At 34.7% G+C, this 22,627-nt stretch overlaps 1 protein-coding gene and 1 long non-coding RNA gene across 6 annotated transcripts in view; both read right to left on the bottom strand.

Annotated features, from left to right (window-relative positions):
• LOC149785973 (popeye domain-containing protein 3-like) overlaps positions 1–22,627 on the bottom strand; it is a 98,323-nt gene that overhangs the window by 25,372 nt on the left and 50,324 nt on the right. For 3 of the 5 annotated variants that reach the window (XM_089976235.1, XM_089976233.1, XM_089976232.1), the window contains exon 8: positions 7,747–12,138. The exons of the other annotated variants lie outside the window; for them this stretch is intronic. In XM_089976235.1, the coding sequence (XP_089832361.1) occupies positions 12,023–12,138 (116 nt within the window). In that variant the 3' untranslated portion in view covers positions 7,747–12,022. Of the gene's footprint in view, positions 1–7,746; positions 12,139–22,627 lie in introns of those variants that run through there. 5 annotated transcript variants of the gene reach the window in all.
• Positions 557–7,649, bottom strand: LOC149785974 (uncharacterized). The gene is made up of 2 exons (XR_016424850.1): positions 4,084–7,649; positions 557–4,050 (listed from the first exon to the last, which is right to left on the bottom strand). It is a non-coding gene; the product is annotated as an uncharacterized LOC149785974 (long non-coding RNA).

Genomic DNA, 22,627 nt, shown 5'->3' with positions numbered 1-22,627 from the left:
ACAATATGAAATTTGTACTTGGATCGAACTTCCAAATGGGGTGGGTGGGGACGGATGTGCAACAATATGAAATTTGTACTTGGATCGAACTTCCAAATGGGGTGTGGTGGGGTAGGATGTGCATCAATATGAAATTTGTACTTGGATTGAACTTCCAAATGGGGTGGGTGGGGAAGGATGTGCAACAATATGAAATTTGTACTTGGATCGAACTTCCAAATGGGGTGTGGTGGGGTAGGATGTGCAACAATATGAAATTTGTACTTGGATCGAACTTCCAAATGGGGTGGGTGGGGAAGGATGTGCAACAATATGAAATTTGTACTTGGATCGAACTTCCAAATGGGGTGTGGTGGGGTAGGATGTGCAACAATATGAAATTTGTACTTGGATCGAACTTCCAAATGGGGTGGGGTGGGGTAGGATGAGTGAGGCAAAACTAATTTAGTTATGTAATACTCACCTGCTATTATTTATTTCCTTTTTTTTCCTGGTGCTAGCCCCCCTCCCCAAGTTCAAAACAAAACACCGCTATCAAACTTCATTAAAAACAAAACACTGCTAGGACACTTTATTAAGAACATAACACTGCTATCACGCTTCATTAAGTCTGGATATTTTCAATATCAAAATAGTTTAAATATACATAGCTCAAATAATTCTTATAAATTTTCTCTTAATGGTAATAATAATAAGATTATACAAATATTTCTACTTCTATGTGCTGATTTTTTTCTTCACAACATTTCCAGGCATAAAAATGGCATACTTTGCAAGACTTGTGGAAGTAATAATAATAAAGAAGAAAAAAAGACTATCTAATTATTGTAACCCATAAAATACAGTGATAATTTCTCTAGTGAAAATCAATAATACATCAATTATTATTAAACCAAATTGTACTGGAAATAAAAATAAATCTAGACAAATTTATGTTACTGGGCAATAAAATGAGTGAACTCCTACCTTAAGAACAATCCAATTTGGCATTCAATAGCTGTTGGCAATGTCTCGAGTGAAATTTCAATGCATAATAATTTTGCACAAAAACTTCTGGCATTATAGAACTATGATTATTTTATGCAGATTTAAAAGAATTCTGAATGAGGTATTGAAAAATATGGATTTTAAAAATATAAATGGCAAAACTTTCATTAGAAGGCACCCATTAAAGTAGGTTTTGTACAATTATTTAGTAGTTCTAAATTCTTGCTATATTTATTGGTTTCCTCAGGATTTACAACAAAAAAAATTACATTAGAAATCTATTTGACTTTTAGAAGTGAGTTACTATATAAATCTATTTGACTTTTTGAAGTGAATTACTATAGAAATCTATTTGACTTTTAGAAGTGAATTACTATAGAAATCTATTTCACTTTTAGAAGTGAATTACTATAGAAATCTATTTGACTTTTAGAATTGAATTACTATAGAAATCTATTTGACTTTTAGAATTGAATTACTATTGAAATCTATTTGACTTTTAGAAGTGAATTAATAGAAATCTATTTGACTTTTAGAAGTGAATAGAAATCTATTTGACTTTAAGAAGTGAATTACTACAGAAATCTATTTGACTTTTAGAAGTGAATTACTATAGAAATCTATTTGACTTTTAGAAGTGAATTACTATAGAAATCTATTTGACTTTTAGAAGTGAATTACTATAGAAATCTATTTGACTTTTAGAAGTGAATTACTACAGAAATCTATTTGACTTTTAGAAGTGAATAGAAATCTATTTGACTTTAAGAAGTGAATTACTACAGAAATCTATTTGACTTTTAGAAGTGAATTACTATAGAAATCAATTTGACTTTTAGAAGTGAATAGAAATATATTTGACTTTAAGAAGTGAATTAATACAGAAATCAATTTGAATTTTAGAAGTGAATTACTACAGAAATCTATTTGACTTTTAGAAGTGAATTACTATAGAAATCTATTTGACTTTTATAAGTGAATTACTATAGAAATCTATTTGACTTTAAGAAGTGAATTACTATAGAAATCTATTTGACTTTAAGAAGTGAATTACTACAGAAATCTATTTGACTTTTAGAAGTGAATTACTATAGAAATCTATTTGACTTTTAGAAGTGAATTACTATAGAAATCTATTTGACTTTAAGAAGTGAATTACTACAGAAATCTATTTGACTTTTAGAAGTGAATTACTATAGAAATCTATTTGACTTTTAGAAGTGAATTACTATAGAAATCTATTTGACTTTTAGAAGTGAATTACTATAGAAATCTATTTGACTTTTAGAAGTGAATTAATAGAAATCTATTTGACTTTAAGAAGTGAATTACTACAGAAATCTATTTGACTTTTAGAAGTGATTTACTATAGAAATCTATTTGACTTTAAGAAGTGAATTACTACAGGAATCTATTTGACTTTAAGAAGTGAATTACTATAGAAATCTATTTGACTTTTATAAGTGAATAGAAATTTATTTGACTTTTAGAAGTGAATTACTATAGAAATCTATTTGACTTTTATAAGTGAATTACTATAGAAATCTATTTGACTTTTAGAAGTGGCAATATATTTATGACCATATTACAGACTAGATATGTGACAGCATCACACAGATGCCTCTACTATATCTGCTAAAGTCAAAGCCTTGTAGAAAAATTTAAATTTATGCAGTTGTTCTGAAGATATTTATCTGAAACAAAATTCATGAAGGACATGATGTAAAGCGACGGATGTAACATGATGTGAAGGAATGTGACATGGTGTGAAGGGATATGACATGATGTGAATGGATGTAACATGATGTGAATGGATGTGACATGGTGTGAAGGGATGTGACATGACATGAAAGGGTGTGACGTGATGGATGAACATTGGCAATACTGTATGCCTCCATCTATAAATGTGATGGGGGTATAAAAAGTCCCATCAAGAAAGAATTTAAACAATTAAAACAGCAATATTTTTTTAATCTAATTCTTGTTAGCACATGTAGTTCTTCATTGTGATTCTAAGACAAATGAAGAAATAACAGATTCAATTAAAATGCCTGCAATGGTTCAGTACACAGAGTTTTGATACAAACTCAAGACTTCAGATCAATACAAGCTGGCAAACCTTATCATAATATGGATACCTTAATACCAATGATATATATTCCCCAGACTTATTTATCACAGAGGTCATTCAATACTTCCAACCAGGCCTGTAAAATACTCCTCATGTCAAACAGAGATATTTTAACAGATGGGGGTGCATGGGTGAAAAACATTATGAAGCCAACAAATATATATATAAAAATATCAGTATTCATTAACATTTGCTTGTATATAGTACACACCAAAGTGAACAATAGATCCTAATCATACACATCAAAGTGAATATAGACCCTAATAACAAAGTGTAAACAATATAGACCCTAATAATAGAAAGTGTGAACAATATATATCTTAATAATACAAACCAAATTGTGGACAATATAGACCTTAATAATACACAGCATTGTGTGAACAATTTAGACCCTAATAATACAAACCAAAGTGTGAACAATATAGACCCTAATAATACACATCATAGTGTGAACAATATAGACCCTAACAATACACATCACAATGTGAACAATATAGACCCTAATAATACACACCATAGTATGAACAATTTAGACCCTAATAATACAAACCAAAGTGTTAACAATGTAGACCCTAACAATATACATCATAGTGTGAACAATATAGACCCTAACAATATGCATCATAGTGTGAACAATATAGACCCTGATAATACAAACCATAGTGTGAACAATATAGACCCTAATAATACACACCATAGTGTGAACAATACAGACCCTAATAATACACACCATAGTGTGAACAATATAGACCCTAATAATACACACCATAGTGTGAACAATACAGACCCTAATAATACAAACTAAAGTGTGAACAATATAGACCCTAATAATACACACCATAGTGTGAACAATACAGACCCTAATAATACAAACTAAAGTGTGAACAATATAGACCCTAATAATACACACCATAGTGTGAACAATACAGACCCTAATAATACAAACCAGTGTGAACAATATAGACCTAATAATACACACCAAAGTGTGAACAATATAGACCCTAATAATACAAACCATAGTGTGAACAATACAGACCCTAATAATACAAACCAGTGTGAACAATATAGATCTAATAATACACACCAAAGTGTGAACAATATATACCCTGATAATACAAACCATAGTGTGAACAATATAGACCCTAATAATACACACCAAAATGTGAACAATATAGACCCTAATAATACACACCATAGTATGAACAATTTAGACCCTAATAATACAAACCAAAGTGTGAACAATATAGACCCTAATAATATAAACCATAGTGTGAACAATATAGACCCTAATAATACACACCATAGTGTGAACAATATAGACCCTAATAATACACACCATAGTGTGAACAATATAGACCCTCATAATACACACCATAGTGTGAACAATATAGACCCTCATAATACACACCATAGTGTGAACAATATAGACCCTCATAATACACACCATAGTGTGAACAATATAGACCCTAATAATACACACCATAGTGTGAACAATATAGACCCTAATAATACACACCATAGTGTGAACAATATAGACCCTAATAATACAAACCAAAGTGTGAACAATATAGACCCTAATAATATAAACCATAGTGTGAACAATATAGACCCTAATAATACACACCATAGTGTGAACAATAGAGACCCTAATAATACAAACCAAAGTGTGAACAATATAGACCCTAATAATATAAACCATAGTGTGAACAATATAGACCCTAACAATACAAACCATAGTGTGAACAATATAAACTCTGATAATACAAACCATAGTGTGAACAATATAGACCCTAATAATACACACCATAGTGTGAACAATATAGACCCTAATAATACACACCATAGTGTGAACAATATAGACCCTAATAATACACACCATAGTGTGAACAATATAGACCCTAATAATACAAACCAAAGTGTGAACAATATAGACCCTAATAATACAAACCAAAGTGTTAACAATATAGACCCTAATAATACAAACCATAGTGTGAACAATATAGACCCTAATAATACAAACCAAAATGTGAACAATATATACCCTGATAATAAAAACCAATGTGTGAACAATATAGACCCTAATAATATAAACCAATGTGTGAACAATATAGACCCTAATAATACACACCATAGTGTGAACAATGTATACCCTGATAATAAAAACCAATGTGTGAACAATATAGACCCTGATCTGCTGTCACAAAATGGGCCATCTTAGTTGACACACTTATTTTAGTCATGTGACCCTAATCAAACATTGTGCAGACCTGCTGACTATGATGCATTATAAAACACAGGATAGGTCAATGCTGTTGCTAGTCATGTGCAATCAAGGCAAGAGACTTTGATCAAGATATAAAAGCTTCTGGAAAACCAAGATTTTCTTGTTGGAAAGTACATCACTACTTTACACAGAGGATTATACATGATATGTCCTCCCCCACTCAACTCTGCCATTTAAGAACAATTTTGCACTCAGCTGCACTAATTAATACTATTAAGTTGCACATTGTTGCCAAAAAATATGGCCCCATTTTGACTTATATTTTCCAAGCTTGACATTATGATCAAAGTACCATACATAACACTAAGCTTGCTTTGGAAGTTTCACACCTGCGATACCTAACATGGGATCTCAAAACATTTTGGGCAAACTGCTCCATGGCCAAAGTAGTTTGCGCATCAGCCTCTGATGTGACAGGTCATAGGTTTGAATCCCTGCTGAATCATACCAAAGACATAAAAATGGTACAAGCAGTTCCATTGCAAGGAGCTCAGCATTAAGAGGTTAATGTTAGGACTGGTTGGCCTTGTGTCAGGATAATGTGACTGGGTGGGACATGATGCTACATGTCTGCGGCATGATGCCCCAGTGCTAGACATCACTATAAACTGCCCCACTGCAGACAATGTAGTGATATGACTGAAAAACTGTTAAACTGTTAAATGCAGAGGTTTGAATCATGCTGGTTCAGACTCTAAAGAATACTTGACAATTTTAGCAAGAGAGGGTCACTATCTTTTAGCCTACACCCAGGTAAAAGCTTCTGTTTTGTAGTTTTTAAATTCATCTCCAAGACAGAATCAGTAGAATGTGATTTTGCCTGATATGCTAACAATAATTACTTAGGGATTTACATTTTTTATTTTGCCTGACTGATATGCTAATCATAAATACTTAGGGATTTAAATTTTTGACTTTGCCTAATATGCTGTAAATAAATAATTAGGAATTTACATTTTTGTATCATTGGTTTTTCATAGCACTTGTCAAATATGTACACATATGATGACCAAAGAATCATGCATAATAAAACTTGTTTAAATTGACTGAGTCAAACAAGTTTGTAAAGCTTTTGTAAATTCAACAAGAAATGATTCTGAAAGAAAATGTGCTGGAAACTTTAAAAAATCACTGATGTTATCAGACTTTTCTTTATGGAACAATATCCGTGGTCCTATTATTATAGCTCAGATATCTTTGTAGTAATTTCAACATTTTGATGAGGATGCTTGAAAGACTTGCACAAAACCACTTCCTGTCTGTATTGAAAACAGGGCCTGAAAGCCATTTTCTCATTAATATTGCCAATAATGATCTGCATCAACGTCTGAGAGCTAGCGTTTGATGAAAGATGAAGTTTGCCATTTTTTTGGCATCAAAGGCATGTAATGTTAAAACTGGATTATCATAAAATCTTGTTATGGTCTCTTAATCACATACACTCTATCGATATTAGAAGTTCATATTAAGACAACACTAAGTTTCTTTCTTCTATTTTCACTTTCTCTTAAATCTGTTGGGAGAGTTACATTTTGCTAATGTATGGCAGTGGTAAATGAGTTTAAATATCATATCCATAAATATGTTACACACAGAATGTCAGACTTATACCCATGTTGGGAACAGATCTGAAATGGAATCATAATTATCTCTCTTAAACTGAATCACGATTATGCCCTAAATTAAGCATGAATTATCTCCCCTAAACTGAATCATGATTATGTCCTAAATTGAATCATAACTTATCTCCCCTAAACTTAATCGTGATTACATGTATCTGCTTTAAATTGATGTATTTGTTTTGCTATTAATTTTTGTGGTTTGTCAAGAAGTTACATTTTCATCAGAACAATAGTTTGTGGACAGTGTCCTATGTTCCTACATGGGTTATTTCAATTTGCATTTTTTGGCAAACATATTTGTTACAACTGGTACACGATGAAAAATCATTTTATGAAAAATCAGATTAACAGAATAACTTTTGGTCTAAACCAATTAGTGGACCAACCAATATGAGAAGATCACCAATCAAACAATGTGGCCCCATTATATATCTCTGTGAACTATTTCACACTAGAAAACAAGGCAACACTCCATAATTATGATCAATTTCAGCTAACCATCTTTCCATTCCAAATCCAAGTAATGAACTATTTAAGAAAAGTTTTCAATATTCAGTGTCACTAATTTGGAACAGAATCCCAAAGGAAATTAGAGTAAGTGCATTTAATTATATTATTTTAATTATATTATTTTAATTATATTATAGTTCAACTGATGAGAAGTGGAACCTGTTTAATTTGACAAATACATTACACAAACCTTCCACTTTGATGTCTCGCTATTACTGTATAAACACAATGTACCTAATTGGAGTATGTTTATAAAATATTCAGTTTATTATGTCCATATATAAATTTAGCTTATTATAAATCATTGGCTTTTCTACTTCCTTTTTTCCAATATAAAGTTCTGTATTGATGGAGAATTTTGGGGGAGAAAAAAAGAATGAAGAGTTGTCTATGCCTTTTTCTAGTGTGGCTGTAACTATGTACTATGTATGTAAATATGCAAATAATATCGAACCTTAATGAGGATTAATATTATGCAACTAACTGTACAAACCTCTTTAAATAAATTCATTATTACTATTATTATTACTACTTTTCTTCTTTGATCAGAGCATTTTCTAATGGATCATGCTTTCAGCAGCCATTTAATATTGTCCTGGTAGTTACTGAACTAGATTTCTGAATTATCAGTCAAGTTTCACAATTCAGTCTATTCAATCTTCAACCGATTGTCAGCATGGGATACAATTGAGTCTTTACTGTTAGCCACTCAGATTACAAGGATTCTCCATCATTTTCAGCCATTGATCCTTCATCAGCCAATCAAATGCAGTGCTTACTCAGCTAATCATTTTCATGCAGTTGGATATATAAGTAGTTGATGTGGTTATTTTGAAACTTAGCTGTTCAAGAATTACTTTAAATATTGGTATGACTCTATGGTCTTAAACTAACAGAAAACAGTGAAAACCAACAAGTTTAGTAAAATTCAACAAGTAACTTATTTCTCAAGAGTACAAATGAAACTTTAAAAAGGAACTTACAGTATTGTGAGTTGAATCCAAAATAGTTCTAAAATTTCTATCAAGTCCAAAAGTATAGAGTATTCCGAATGAATTTCAGTGGTTTTCTAAATGTGTGTGTGTTACTAAGATTTTTAACGTAGTTTTTACAATTTTTAAAGATTTTTCCAAATGAATTCTTGAATAAGCTGATGTACCAACAGTCTAAAACAGTGTTAATGTACTAAGTCTTGCGGCATCACAATGATATAATCAAAAAATTTCTCTAAATGAACTAAAAATAATCCCAAAATAGTGCTTTAGTCAGAAATTATTAATGAGTACTTTGTAATGCCAATAAATAATGTAAACAAATAAATCCTCTCAAATTTTAACTGAAATGCAATTAAAAGAATGATTCCACTACAGATGTTAACACAGGAATAAATAATTTTGATGTAAACATCCTTAATATAAAAATCTAAGACATAATATGAGCACCAGGATGAGGGCTAAAAATTCATTTCCAGAACACTCTAAGTTGTAAATGAGGTCAGTTTTTTTAATACTAAGACCCTAGTATAGAATATGGCAAACATCAGGTAGACCAGAAATTTCCAAGGGGAAAACCAATGTCCTGAACTCTGGTCAAAGTAAACATATTTACCTACAAGAAATAATTATCTTAAAATATAACCACCAATCAGAGACAAAAATTACCCATGTAAATACATTCATTACAAAAAAACTTTTATAAACTATAAACATCAATGAAAGCCAAAAAAACCCCAAAAAACAAATTAAATATATATAACAAAAGAGAAAGAAGAAAATGCTTAGGTGGGTTTATATAAATATATTATAGGATTACTTCCACAAGGGTAGCTTTATGAAAATAAATACTGGTATTGGTGTTCTGTGGCTATTTGACACTGGTTACTTACATGCAGTTCCCTGGTGAGATCTGGTATTGGTGTTTTGTGGCTATTTGACACTGGTTACTTACATGCAGTTCCCTGGTGAGATCTGGTATTGGTGTTTTGTGGCTATTTGACACTGGTTACTTACATGCAGTTGCCTGGTGAGATCTGGTATTGGTGTTTTGTGGCTATCTGACACTGGTTACTTACGTGCAATTACCTGGTGAGATCTGGTATTGGTGTTTTGTGGCTATCTGACACTGGTTACTTACATGCAATTGCCTGGTGAGATCTGGTATTGGTGTTTTGTGGCTATTTGACACTGGTTACTTACATGCAGTTGCCTAGTGAGATCCGGTACTGGTGTTTTGTGGCTATTTGACACTGGTTACTTACATGCAGTTGCCTGGTGAGATCTGGTATTGGTGTTTTGTGGCTATTTGACACTGGTTACTTACATGCAGTTGCCTGGTGAGATCCGGTATTGGTGTTTTGTGGCTATTTGACACTGGTTACTTACATGCAATTGCCTGGTGAGATCCGGTATTGGTGTTTTGTGGCTATTTGACACTGGTTACTTACATGCAATTGCCTGGTGAGATCTGGTATTGGTGTTTTGTGGCTATTTGACACTGGTTACTTACATGCAGTTGCCTAGTGAGATCCGGTATTGGTGTTTTGTGGCTATTTGACACTGGTTACTTACATGCAGTTGCCTAGTGAGATCTGGTATTGGTGTTTTGTGGCTATTTGACACTGGTTACTTACATGCAGTTGCCTAGTGGGATCCGGTATTGGTGTTTTGTGGCTATTTGACACTGGTTACTTAAATGCAGTTGCCTGGCGAGATCCCATTAACTCCTGATATTCATGGGCTTATTATCTACATATGTGTGGATAAGTCAGGAGTTACTGCAGCTCCAGGTTAAAACCTCTTTGGCTTGAGTGTGACTGTGTGAGTGAGGTGTGGCTAACAGAGATCAAACTAAATCACTATCCATTAGGGAAAAGCATAAAGAATCCTCAAGGCTTGAGTTGTAGCTCCTGGGATCAATACATTTTGGTCCATTTTCAAAATGACATTAATTATTGCTTGTCTGAATCATTTAGTTGCTTGGTGCAGAGGTATTACCAGATATTTTTGAAATATTTGCATGACCTCATGGTAGCAGAGCTTCCTATCAACCTGTACATGCTTTATTTAACTGAGCATACCTGTGCTGAAACGCAACGCCTGGGATCCTAAAATAACTGGATATGAACATGAAGACCTGCAGTCATTTTTAGCCAACACATTAAAGTTACATAAATATTGACTGAATATGAAAATTATACAACATAATGAATTATGCTAGATTTTATAAATACTTGCATTAAATGACATACAAGCTATAAATAAAAAAGGTTTCATTTATTATATGTAAAGTTGTGGTTCTGTTTAATGCATTATAACACATAAGCTTATCAGTGCTTAATAACATGTTATGCCACATGCTTATCAATGCTTAATAACATGTTATGCCATAAGCTTATCAGTGCTTAATAACATTTTATGCCACAAGCTTATCAATCCTTAATAACATGTTATGCCACAAGCTTATCAATGCTTAATAACATGTTATGTCACATGCTTATCAATGCTTAATAACATGTTATGCCACAAGCTTATCAGTGCTTAATAACATGTTATGCCACAAGCTTATCAATGCTTAATAACACGTTATGCCACAAGCTTATCAGTGCTTAATAACATGTTATGCCACAAGCTTATCATTGCTTAATAACATGTTATGCCACAAGCTTATCATTGCTTAATAACATTTTATGCCACAAGCTTATCAATGCTTAATAATATGTTATGCCACAAGCTTATCATTGCTTAATAACATTTTATGCCACAAGCTTATCAATGCTTAATAACATGTTATGCCACAAACTTATCAGTGCTTAATAACATGTTATGCCACAAGCTTATCATTGCTTAACAACATGTTATGCCACAAGCCTATCACTGCTTAATAACATGTTATGCCACATGCTTATCATTGCTTATTAGCATGTTATGCCACAAGCTTATCAATGCTTAATAACATGTTATGCCACAAGCTTATCATTGCTTAATAACATGTTATGCCACAAGCTTATCAGTGCTTAATAACATGTCATGCCACAAGCTTATCATTGCTTAATAACATGTTATGCTACAAGCTTATTATTGCTTAATAACATGTTATGTCACAAGCCTATCATTGCTTAATAACATGTTATGCCACATGCTTATCATTGCTTATTAACATGTTATGCCACATGCTTATCATTGCTTATTAACACGTTGTGCCTAAAAAATGCTAAAATATGCATTTGGATATAACAGTGTGGCTTATGGAACATGAATATCAAATGACACAACACCTATAAGCATAACACTTTCAAATGACACAACACCTATAAGCTACAGTGCCAGCCTTAACACTTTACGTATATAAACAAGATTAACAATATAATTTCTGACAACAGCAACACCTGGTAACATGAAACATCAATTTTGCTTTTCTAAGAAAGAAATTCTTAAATTCTTCTTTTATACAGCTGTAGTTGAAAACCTTCTTTACTCAAGAATAAAACATCTAGATGTTGATGTGAATGCCAGATGATTTTGAAGAGCTGCTCTCTGATGTCTTACTGCTACAATCAATATCCACTGAAAGCTGAATGTGGCCATTCAGGAACCCAACTTGTTCCGCTGTTAACAGAAACAAAAAACAAAGAATAGCAAACAATTTACAAATTCTCTCAATCTTCATTTCCATACCTCACAGATGAGAACATGTATCGATAAAACAGTCAAGTGACCTGGACTTTAATGACTTAAGTCATGAATATAGTATGGAAAGGATATGTATCTATAGACATATGACCTTGACATTGAAGACTTAGCCATGAATATAGTATGGAAAGGATATTATAATATAATAGACATATAACCTTGACATTGAAGACTTAGCCATGAATATAGTATGGAAATAATATGCATCTATAACACAGACCTGTGATCTGGACCTTGAAGACTTAGCCATGAATATAGAATGGACAGGATATGTATCTATAACATGGACATATGACCTTGACCGTGAAGACTTAGTCATGAATATAGTATGGAAAGGATATTATAACATAGACATATGACCTTGACATTGAAGACTTAGCCATGAATATAGTATGGAAAGGATATTATAACATAGACATATAACCTTGACATTGAAGACTTAGCCATGAATATAGTATGGAAATAATATGCATCTATACACAGACCTGTGATCTGGACCTTGAAGACTTAGCCATGAATATAGAATGGAAAGGATATGTATCTATAACACAGACCTGTGATCTGGACCTTGAAGACTTAGTCATGAATATAGTATGGAAAGGATATGCATCTATAACACAGACCTGTGATCTGGACCTTGAAGACTTAGTCATGAATATAGTATGGAAAGGATATGCATCTATAACACAGACCTGTGATCTGGACCTTGAAGACTTAGTCATGAATATAGTATGGAAAGGATATGCATCTATAACACAGACCTGTGATCTGGACCTTGAAGACTTAGTCATGAATATAGAATGGAAAGGATATGCATCTATAACACAGACCTGTTACATGGACATGAAGACCTAGCCATGAATATAGTATGGAAACGATATGTATCTATAACACAGACCTGTGATCTGGACCTTGAAGACATAGTCATGAATATAGTATGGAAAGGATATGCATCTATAACACAGACCTGTGATCTGGACCTTGAAGACTTAGTCATGAATATAGTATGGAAAGGATATGCATCTATAACACAGACCTGTGATCTGGACCTTGAAGACTTAGTCATGAATATAGTATGGAAAGGATATGCATCTATAACACAGACCTGTGATCTGGACCTTGAAGACTTAGTCATTAATATAGTATGGAAAGGATATGCATCTATAACACAGACCTGTGATCTGGACCTTGAAGACTTAGTCATGAATATAGTATGGAAAGGATATGCATCTATAACACAGACCTGTGATCTGGACCTTGAAGACTTAGTCATGAATATAGTATAGAAAGGATATGCATCTATAACACAGACCTGTTATATGGACCTTGAAGACAGTCATGAATATAGAATGGAAAGGATATGCATCTATAACACAGACCTGTTACCTGGACATGAAGACCTAGCCATGAATATAGTATGGAAAGGATATGTATCTATAACACAGACCTGTGATCTGGACCTTGAAGACTTAGTCATGAATATAGTATGGAAAGGATATGCATCTATAACACAGACCTGTTACCTGGACATGAAGACCTAGCCATGAATATAGTATGGAAAGGATATGCATCTATAACACAGACCTGTGATCTGGACATGAAGACTTAGTCATGAATATATTATGGAAAGGATATGCATCTATAACACAGACCTGTGATCTGGACCTTGAAGACTTAGTCATTAATACAGTATAGAAAGGGTATGCATCTATAACACAGACCTGTGATCTGGACCTTGAAGACTTAGTCATTAATATAGTATGGAAAGGATATGCATCTATAACACAGACCTGTGATCTGGACCTTGAAGACTTAGTCATGAATATAGTATGGAAAGGATATGCATCTATAACACAGACCTGTGATCTGGACCTTGAAGACTTAGTCATTAATATAGTATGGAAAGGATATGTATCTATAACACAGACCTGTGATCTGGACCTTGAAGACTTAGTCATGAATATAGTATGGAAAGGATATGCATCTATAACACAGACCTGTGATCTGGACCTTGAAGACTTAGTCATTAATATAGTATGGAAAGGATATGCATCTATAACACAGACCTGTTACCTGGACCATGAAGACTTAGTCATGAATATAGTATGGAAAGGATATGCATCTATAACACAGACCTGTGATCTGGACCTTGAAGACTTAGTCATTAATATAGTATGGAAAGGATATGCATCTATAACACAGACCTGTGATCTGGACCTTGAAGACTTAGTCATTAATATAGTATGGAAAGGACATGTATCTATAACACAGACCTGTGATCTGGACCTTGAAGACTTAGTCATTAATATAGTATGGAAAGGATATGTATCTATAACACAGACCTGTGATCTGGACCTTGAAGACTTAGTCATTAATATAGTATGGAAAGGATATGCATCTATAACACAGACCTGTGATCTGGACCTTGAAGACTTAGTCATGAATATAGTATGGAAAGGATATGCATCTATAACACAGACCTGTGATCTGGACCTTGAAGACCTAGCCATGAATATAGTATGGAAAGGATATGTATCTATAACACAGACCTGTGATCTGGACCTTGAAGACTTAGTCATTAATATAGTATGGAAAGGATATGCATCTATAACACAGACCTGTGATCTGGACCTTGAAGACTTAGTCATTAATATAGTATGGAAAGGATATGCATCTAGAACACAGACCTGTGATCTGGATCTTGAAGACTTAGTCATTAAAATAGTATGGAAAGGATATGCATCTATAACACAGACCTGTTACCTGGACCATGAAGACTTAGCCATGAATATGGTATGGAAAGGATATGTATCTATAACACAGACCTGTGATCTGGACCTTGAAGACCTAGCCATGAATATAGTATGGAAAGGATATGTATCTATAACACAGACCTGTGATCTGGACCTTGAAGACTTAGTCATGAATACAGTATAGAAAGGCTATGCATCTATAACACAGACCTGTGATCTGGACCTTGAAGACTTAGTCATTAATATAGTATGGAAAGGCTATGCATCTATAACACAGACCTGTGATCTGGACCTTGAAGACTTAGTCATGAGTATAGTATGGAAAGGATATGCATCTATAACACAGACCTGTCACCTGGACCATGAAGACTTAGCCATGAATATAGTATGGAAAGGATATGCATCTATAACACAGACCTGTGATCTGGACCTTGAAGACTTAGTCATGAATATAGTATGGAAAGGATATGCATCTATAACACAGACCTGTGATCTGGACCTTGAAGACCTAGCCATGAATATAGTATGGAAAGGATATGTATCTATAACACAGACCTGTGATCTGGACCTTGAAGACTTAGTCATGAATATAGTATGGAAAGGATATGCATCTATAACACAGACCTGTGATCTGGACCTTGAAGACCTAGCCATGAATATAGTATGGAAAGGATATGCATCTATAACACAGACCTGTGATCGGGACCTTGAAGACTTAGTCATTAATATAGTATGGAAAGGATATGTATCTATAACACAGACCTGTGATCTGGACCTTGAAGACTTAGTCATGAATATAGTATGGAAAGGATATGCATCTATAACACAGACCTGTGATCTGGACCTTGAAGACTTAGTCATTAATATAGTATGGAAAGGATATGCATCTATAACACAGACCTGTTACCTGGACCATGAAGACTTAGCCATGAATATAGTATGGAAAGGATATGCATCTATAACACAGACCTGTGATCTGGACCTTGAAGACATAGTCATGAATATAGTATGGAAAGGATATGCATCTATAACACAGACCTGTGATCTGGACCTTGAAGACTTAGTCATGAATATAGTATGGAAAGGATATGCATCTATAACACAGACCTGTGATCTGGACCTTGAAGACTTAGTCATGAATATAGTATGGAAAGGATATGCATCTATAACACAGACCTGTGATCTGGACCTTGAAGACTTAGTCATGAATATAGTATGGAAAGGATATGCATCTATAACACAGACCTGTGATCTGGACCTTGAAGACTTAGTCATGAATATAGTATGGAAAGGATATGCATCTATAACACAGACCTGTGATCTGGACCTTGAAGAGTTAGCCATGAATATAGTATGGAAAGGATATGCATCTATAACACAGACCTGTGATCTGGACCTTGAAGACCTAGCCATGAATATAGTATGGAAAGGATATGTATCTATAACACAGACCTGTGATCTGCACCTTGAAGACTTAGTCATGAATATAGTATGGAAAGGATATGCATCTATAACACAGACCTGTGATCTGCACCTTGAAGACTTAGTCATGAATATAGTATGGAAAGGAAGTCATGTCAGTATTGCCCAAATTTTGAACTGTGTAGCTCATTCTTATGATCTCATACTAGTATCTTTCTTTAGTGAACTGTCTACTGTGTAGACACAAACACAAAAATTAAATTTTTATATAGGCATTACTACTTTTTGCAAGTGAATATATGAAATTTTGGAGAAAGAAAATCCCAAGGAAACAAAAAGTATAAGCTTATTTTTAATAATTTACCTCTTAAGTTCATAAAGTTCAAATAACCTTGCAGGACTTGCAATCAAATGATCTGTGCATAATATACTTATATGTGCATATCAGAAGCATGTAGTCTCCAACCCAAATTAAGCCCCACCTTCTTTTTACTCTCAAACCCAAATTAACCCCTACTATCTTTATACTCTCAAACCCAAATTAGCCCTACCATTCTGATATGAAGAAAAAAATGGAACAAAACTAGACTCTGCACTTTCTCCCTCAGATATATATATTTCTTTTTTTCATAACCAATATTACAGGCTATGAAAATCTTTAAGAATTAAGACATTTTTAAACAGCTGGCCTTTTTTTCTCAATTGTATATGATAATGTACCTTCTGAATAGAATGGTACATCAATAATACTTGCACAGTGGGCAAAACTTGTGCATGCAAGTTTATTTCATCTTTCTACATAAAACATACATTGGGGCTGGATGGTGTGAAATATTCATGGGAAACTTAGGATACAGAGACAACGTAAACTCAATTTAAATTTTCTGAAATACAAAAGAAACCAAATAAAGACATTGTTTTATAATTATTTTCAGTAAAGAACAAAAATGCTGCTTCAGCAGCTTCCTTGTATTGATGTAAGAAAAATTAGTAAATGTTTCAGAAAGTGAAACTGGTCATGCAAAACTTCTGAGAGATGGACATCACACTGGTCATGCAAAACTTCTGAGAGATGGATGTCCAGCTTTGCATTATCTAACCCAAACTAACCCCAATATCAAAATATAGAAATCTGTAAGTTCTTTACACTCTTATTTTTATTGCTGGGATTACTAAGGACCAAAATACTGGGAATACCTTCTCTTTAAACTTGCAAGTGTTTAATCTTGAGCAAAACTATTCCAGTTGCATTTTCTCTGAGATACCATACTCTACAGACTGTTTTCTGAAAATGCTCCTATAAAGGCCACACAAATTTACTCTTATAAAGGCCACAAAAATTCTCTCCTACAAACGCCACAAAAATTCTCTCCTACAAACGCCACAAAAATTCTCTCCTATAAAGGCCTAACAAATTCTCTACTATAAAGGCCACAAAAATTATCTCCTATAAAGGCCACAAAAATTTTCTCCTACAAAGGCTATTAAAATTCTCTCCTATAAAGGCCTAACAAATTCTCTCCTCTAAAGACCACACAAATTCTCTCCTACAAAGGCCACACAATTTCTCTCCTACAAACACCACAAAAATTCTCTCCTATAAAGGCCTAACAAATTTTCTACTATAAAGGCCACAAAAATTATCTCCTATAAAGGCTACAAAAATTCTCTCATACAAAGGCTACTAAAATTCTCTCCTATAAAGGCCTAACAAATTCTCTCCTATAAAGACCACACAAATTCTCTCCTACAAAGGCCACACAATTTCTCTCCTATAAAGGCCAAACAAATTCTCTCCTACAAAGGCCACACAAATTCTCTCCTACAAAGGCCACACAAATTCTCTCCTATAAAGGCTACAAAAATTCTCTCCTACAAAGGCTATTAAATTCTCTCCTATAAAGGCCTAACAAATTCTCTCCTATAAAGACCACACAAATTCTCTCCTACAAAGGCCACACAATTTCTCTCCTATAAAGGCCAAACAAATTCTCTCCTACAAAGGCCACACAAATTCTCTCCTACAAAGGCTACAAAAATTCTCTCTTATAAAGGCCACACAAATTCTCTCCTACAAAGGCCACACAATTTCTCTCCTATAAAGGCCAAACAAATTCTCTCCTACAAAGGCCACACAAATTCTCTCCTACAAAGGCTACAAAAATTCTCTCTTATAAAGACCACACAAATTCTCTCCTACAAAGGCCACACAATTTCTCTCCTATAAAGGCCAAACAAATTCTCTCCTACAAAGGCCACACAAATTCTCTCCTACAAAGGCTACAAAAATTCTCTCTTATAAAGACCACACAAATTCTCTCCTACAAAGGCCACACAATTTCTCTCCTATAAAGGCCAAACAAATTCTCTCCTACAAAGGCCACACAAATTCTCTCCTACAAAGGCTACAAAAATTCTCTCTTATAAAGGCCACACAAATTCTCTCCTACAAAGGCTACAAAAATTCTCTCTTATAAAGGCCACACAAATTCTCTCCTACAAAGGCTACAAAAATTCTCTCTTATAAAGACCACACAAATTCTCTCTTATAAAGGCCACACAAATTCTCTCCTACAAAGGCTACAAAAATTCTCTCTTATAAAGGCCACACAAATTCTCTCTTACAAAGGCCACACAAATTCTCTCTTATAAAGGCTAATAAAATTCTCTCCTACAAAGGCCACACAAATTCTCTCTTATAAAGGCCACACAAATTCTCTCCTACAAAGGCTACAGAAATTCTCTCTTATAAAGGCTACAAAAATTCTCTCCTACAAAGGCCACACAATTTCTCTCCTAAATGGGCTACAAAAATTCTCTCTTATAAAGGCCACACAAATTCTCTCCTATAAAGGCCACACAAATTCTCTCCTACAAAGGCCACACAAATTCTCTCCTACAAAGGCTACAAAAATTCTCTCTTATAAAGGCTACAAAAATTCTCTCTTATAAAGGCCACACAAATTCTCTCCTACAAAGGCCACACAAATTCTCTCCTACAAAGGCTACAAAAATTCTCTCTTATAAAGGCCACACAAATTCTCTCCTAAATGGTGACCATTCTGGTAGCCTAAGTGGTTAAAGCATCCATCTCTGATGTTGGAAGTCATGGGTTCAAACCCCTGATGAGTCATACCAATGACTTATAAAAATGGTACTAGCAGCTGCCTTAGTTGGCACTCATTGTTGACAGGTTAATGTTAGGACTGGTCAGGCTGATGTCAGGATAATGTAACTAGGTGAAACAGGATGCCATATGTCTGCAGAATGATGCTTCAGTGCTAGACATCACTATTAACTGACACACTGCAGACATCATAGCAATATGATTCAAATTGTTAAAAACTATGTTAAAAATCCAAATCACACACACTCCTAAATTGCCACACAAAACATCACACAATTTCTCATTTGAAATATTTTTTGTCAATAATCCTGAAAATAAATGTTGAAAATATTCAGAATATTTAAATAATGTATCAGTTTATATGGGTAAGTGCTGTTCATATGGGTATATATCAGTCTGTGCTGTTTTCATGGGTATATATGGGTCTGTGCTGTTCATACTGCTATATATGGGTCTGTGCTGTTCATATGGGTATATATCAGTCTATGCTGTTTTCATGGGTATTTAACTCCATGATAAAATGTCTTAACTACACCACAACATTCAGTTTCGACCACACATTGTTTGAACTAGTCCAAACCACACTCAAAGTGGAGTAAAGGTCAGTCCATTTTTTCTGCCTATACCGCCCTCCTCCTAGTAGAAAAAACAAGCTGGCTGACTCTCTCTTTTTCGAGCAGTTTCTGAATCTCCTGGACTATGGAAATTCGATAGGTGGCAACCTGATTATTCTTGGAGATTTCTACTTTCACTTTGACTGTCCCGGAAACTCAAATACATCAAAACTCCATTAATGTTTTCAACCTCAGTCAGTTAACCAACCCACCCATAAACATGGTCACATTTTTGACTGGATTCTTCATAGACCTGATGATGACATTTCACGGTCCTCACTGGTATCCCATGACCTTGCATCAGATCACCTCTGCATTATATGCTATCTTGACGTATCAGTCCCTAACCCTCCACCTTTATCTGCTACTAAGAGAAACCTCCGTATGATAAATAGAACCAAACTAATGCATAACATCCAAGCTAACCTAACAACTTGCTTACCTCCTACTGCAGAACAACTTGATAACAGCCTGCATTCATTGCTTGACAAACATGCCCCAGCTACCAAGTGCAGAGTATCAATTCAAAAGTGTTCTCCATGGTATAGCAGTGTTAGAGACCAGCTTCGCACTGCTAAAAGAGACCGCTGTAACGCTGAGAGGCTCTGGCTTTCCACCAGACTCACTATTCATAAGCAAATCTATGAAGCCGCTAAGAAGAATGTCACAAATATAGTCAATGCAGCGAAATCAGCCCAATACACTACTAAAATCATGGAAAGATCCAGCTGCAAAGAGCGTTTCGAGATTACTAACAAACTAATGTCAAGGAACAAATCAACACCACTTCCAACTACCTTCTCTCCAGTCGACCTTCCAGACATGTTTGCAAATTTCTTCTGTGACAAAGTACAAATTATTAGAGATAAGCTTGACACCATAATTTCAATTGACTCGTCGTCACCATACAGGTGGGATACAGAATTTGAGTGGCAACCATTAGCAGCATTTGAACCTGTCTCTATGGATTTCGTACGTACAATCCTGATGAAGAGTGCACCAAAGTCATATGAACTTGATCCAATTCCAACATCACTGCTGCTTGAGTGCTTAGATCCAGTACTGCCTTCACTAACTGATGTTATTAATACCTCTCTCTTATCCGGGGAATTCCCATCATTTTTCAAAACTGCCATTGTAAAGCCTCTGCTGAAGAAACCAACACTAGACCATAACGATTTAAAGAACTACCGCCCAGTTTCTAATCTCCCATTCATATAAAAAATCTTAGAAAAGGTTGTTCTATCCCAGCTTGTATCTCATCTGAATTCAAACAGCCTTTTTAGCAATGTACAATCTGCATATCGCCCTTGCCACAGTACTGAAACTACTCTTCTAAAAGTAGATAATGACATTCTCTCTGCGTTGGATAGCAGAAAGATTACAGTCCTCACCATCCTTGATTTGTCTGCAGCATTTGACACAACAGACCATGATATATTACTTCACCATCTCCAGCATGTATTTGGCATTCATGATACAGCCTTACTGTGGTTCAAGTCCTACTTGGTCAACAGGACACAAATTGTATCTGCAAATGGAATACACTCCAGCCCAGTTGATCTATGTTGTGGTGTTCCACAGGGATCTGTTCTTGGACCTGTTCTCTTCATTCTGTACACTCAGTCGCTCTCAAGTGTCATAGATCATCATCTAGTGTCTCACCAACTGTACGCTGATGACACCCAAATATACAAATCTAGCCACCCAACTGAAGTTGATGCTACCATCCAAGGTGTAGAGAGGTGCATTTCTGATGTGAAATCATGGATGACATGTAACAAGCTGCAGATGAATGATGATAAAACTGAGGCCATTCTGATCACAACACAAAGACTTTCTCAGTCACATCCTTTACCTCAAACAATAAATATCAGCAACACCAACATTAAATTCACACAATCAGTATGAAACCTAGGTGTTACTCTGGACAGTACTCTCACAATGCACCAACATGTCATGAACATATGCAAGGCTGCATATCTTGAGCTGAGACGCATCAGCTCAATTCGCAAATATCTTTCAATTGATGCCACTAAAACACTTGTGTGTACATTAGATCTTTCAAGACTGGACTACTGTAACTCAATTCTGTCTGGTTCATCTCAATATCTACTCCAGAAACTTCAAAAAGTTCAAAACACAGCTGCTCAGATCATACTTAAGAGTACCACGATCACAGCACACCTCCCCACTGCTCTGCACCCTACACTGGCTATCCATTCGATCCAGAATGAAACAAAATTTGTTCTCTGTGCTACCTTTCACTGTCAGACTCTAGTCCAATATACCTATCCGATCTCACCCATGTGTACACGCCAGCAAGATACTTACGCTCCTCTTCTGACAATTGTATACTCATTATTCCCATTATGAAAACAGAGTCATATGGACAGCGTTCTTTTGCATACCAGGGCCCAGCAACATCGAATGAATTGCCCACTGAACTTAGACACAGGGACACAGTGATCACATTCAAGAGGGCTCTC

Source organism: Sinohyriopsis cumingii, chromosome 12, assembly GCF_028554795.1.
Source record: "Sinohyriopsis cumingii isolate HCF-2022 chromosome 12, ASM2855479v2, whole genome shotgun sequence".
Taxonomy (NCBI): Eukaryota; Metazoa; Mollusca; class Bivalvia; order Unionida; family Unionidae; genus Sinohyriopsis; species Sinohyriopsis cumingii.
This window is presented reverse-complemented; position numbering and strand designations above follow the sequence as displayed.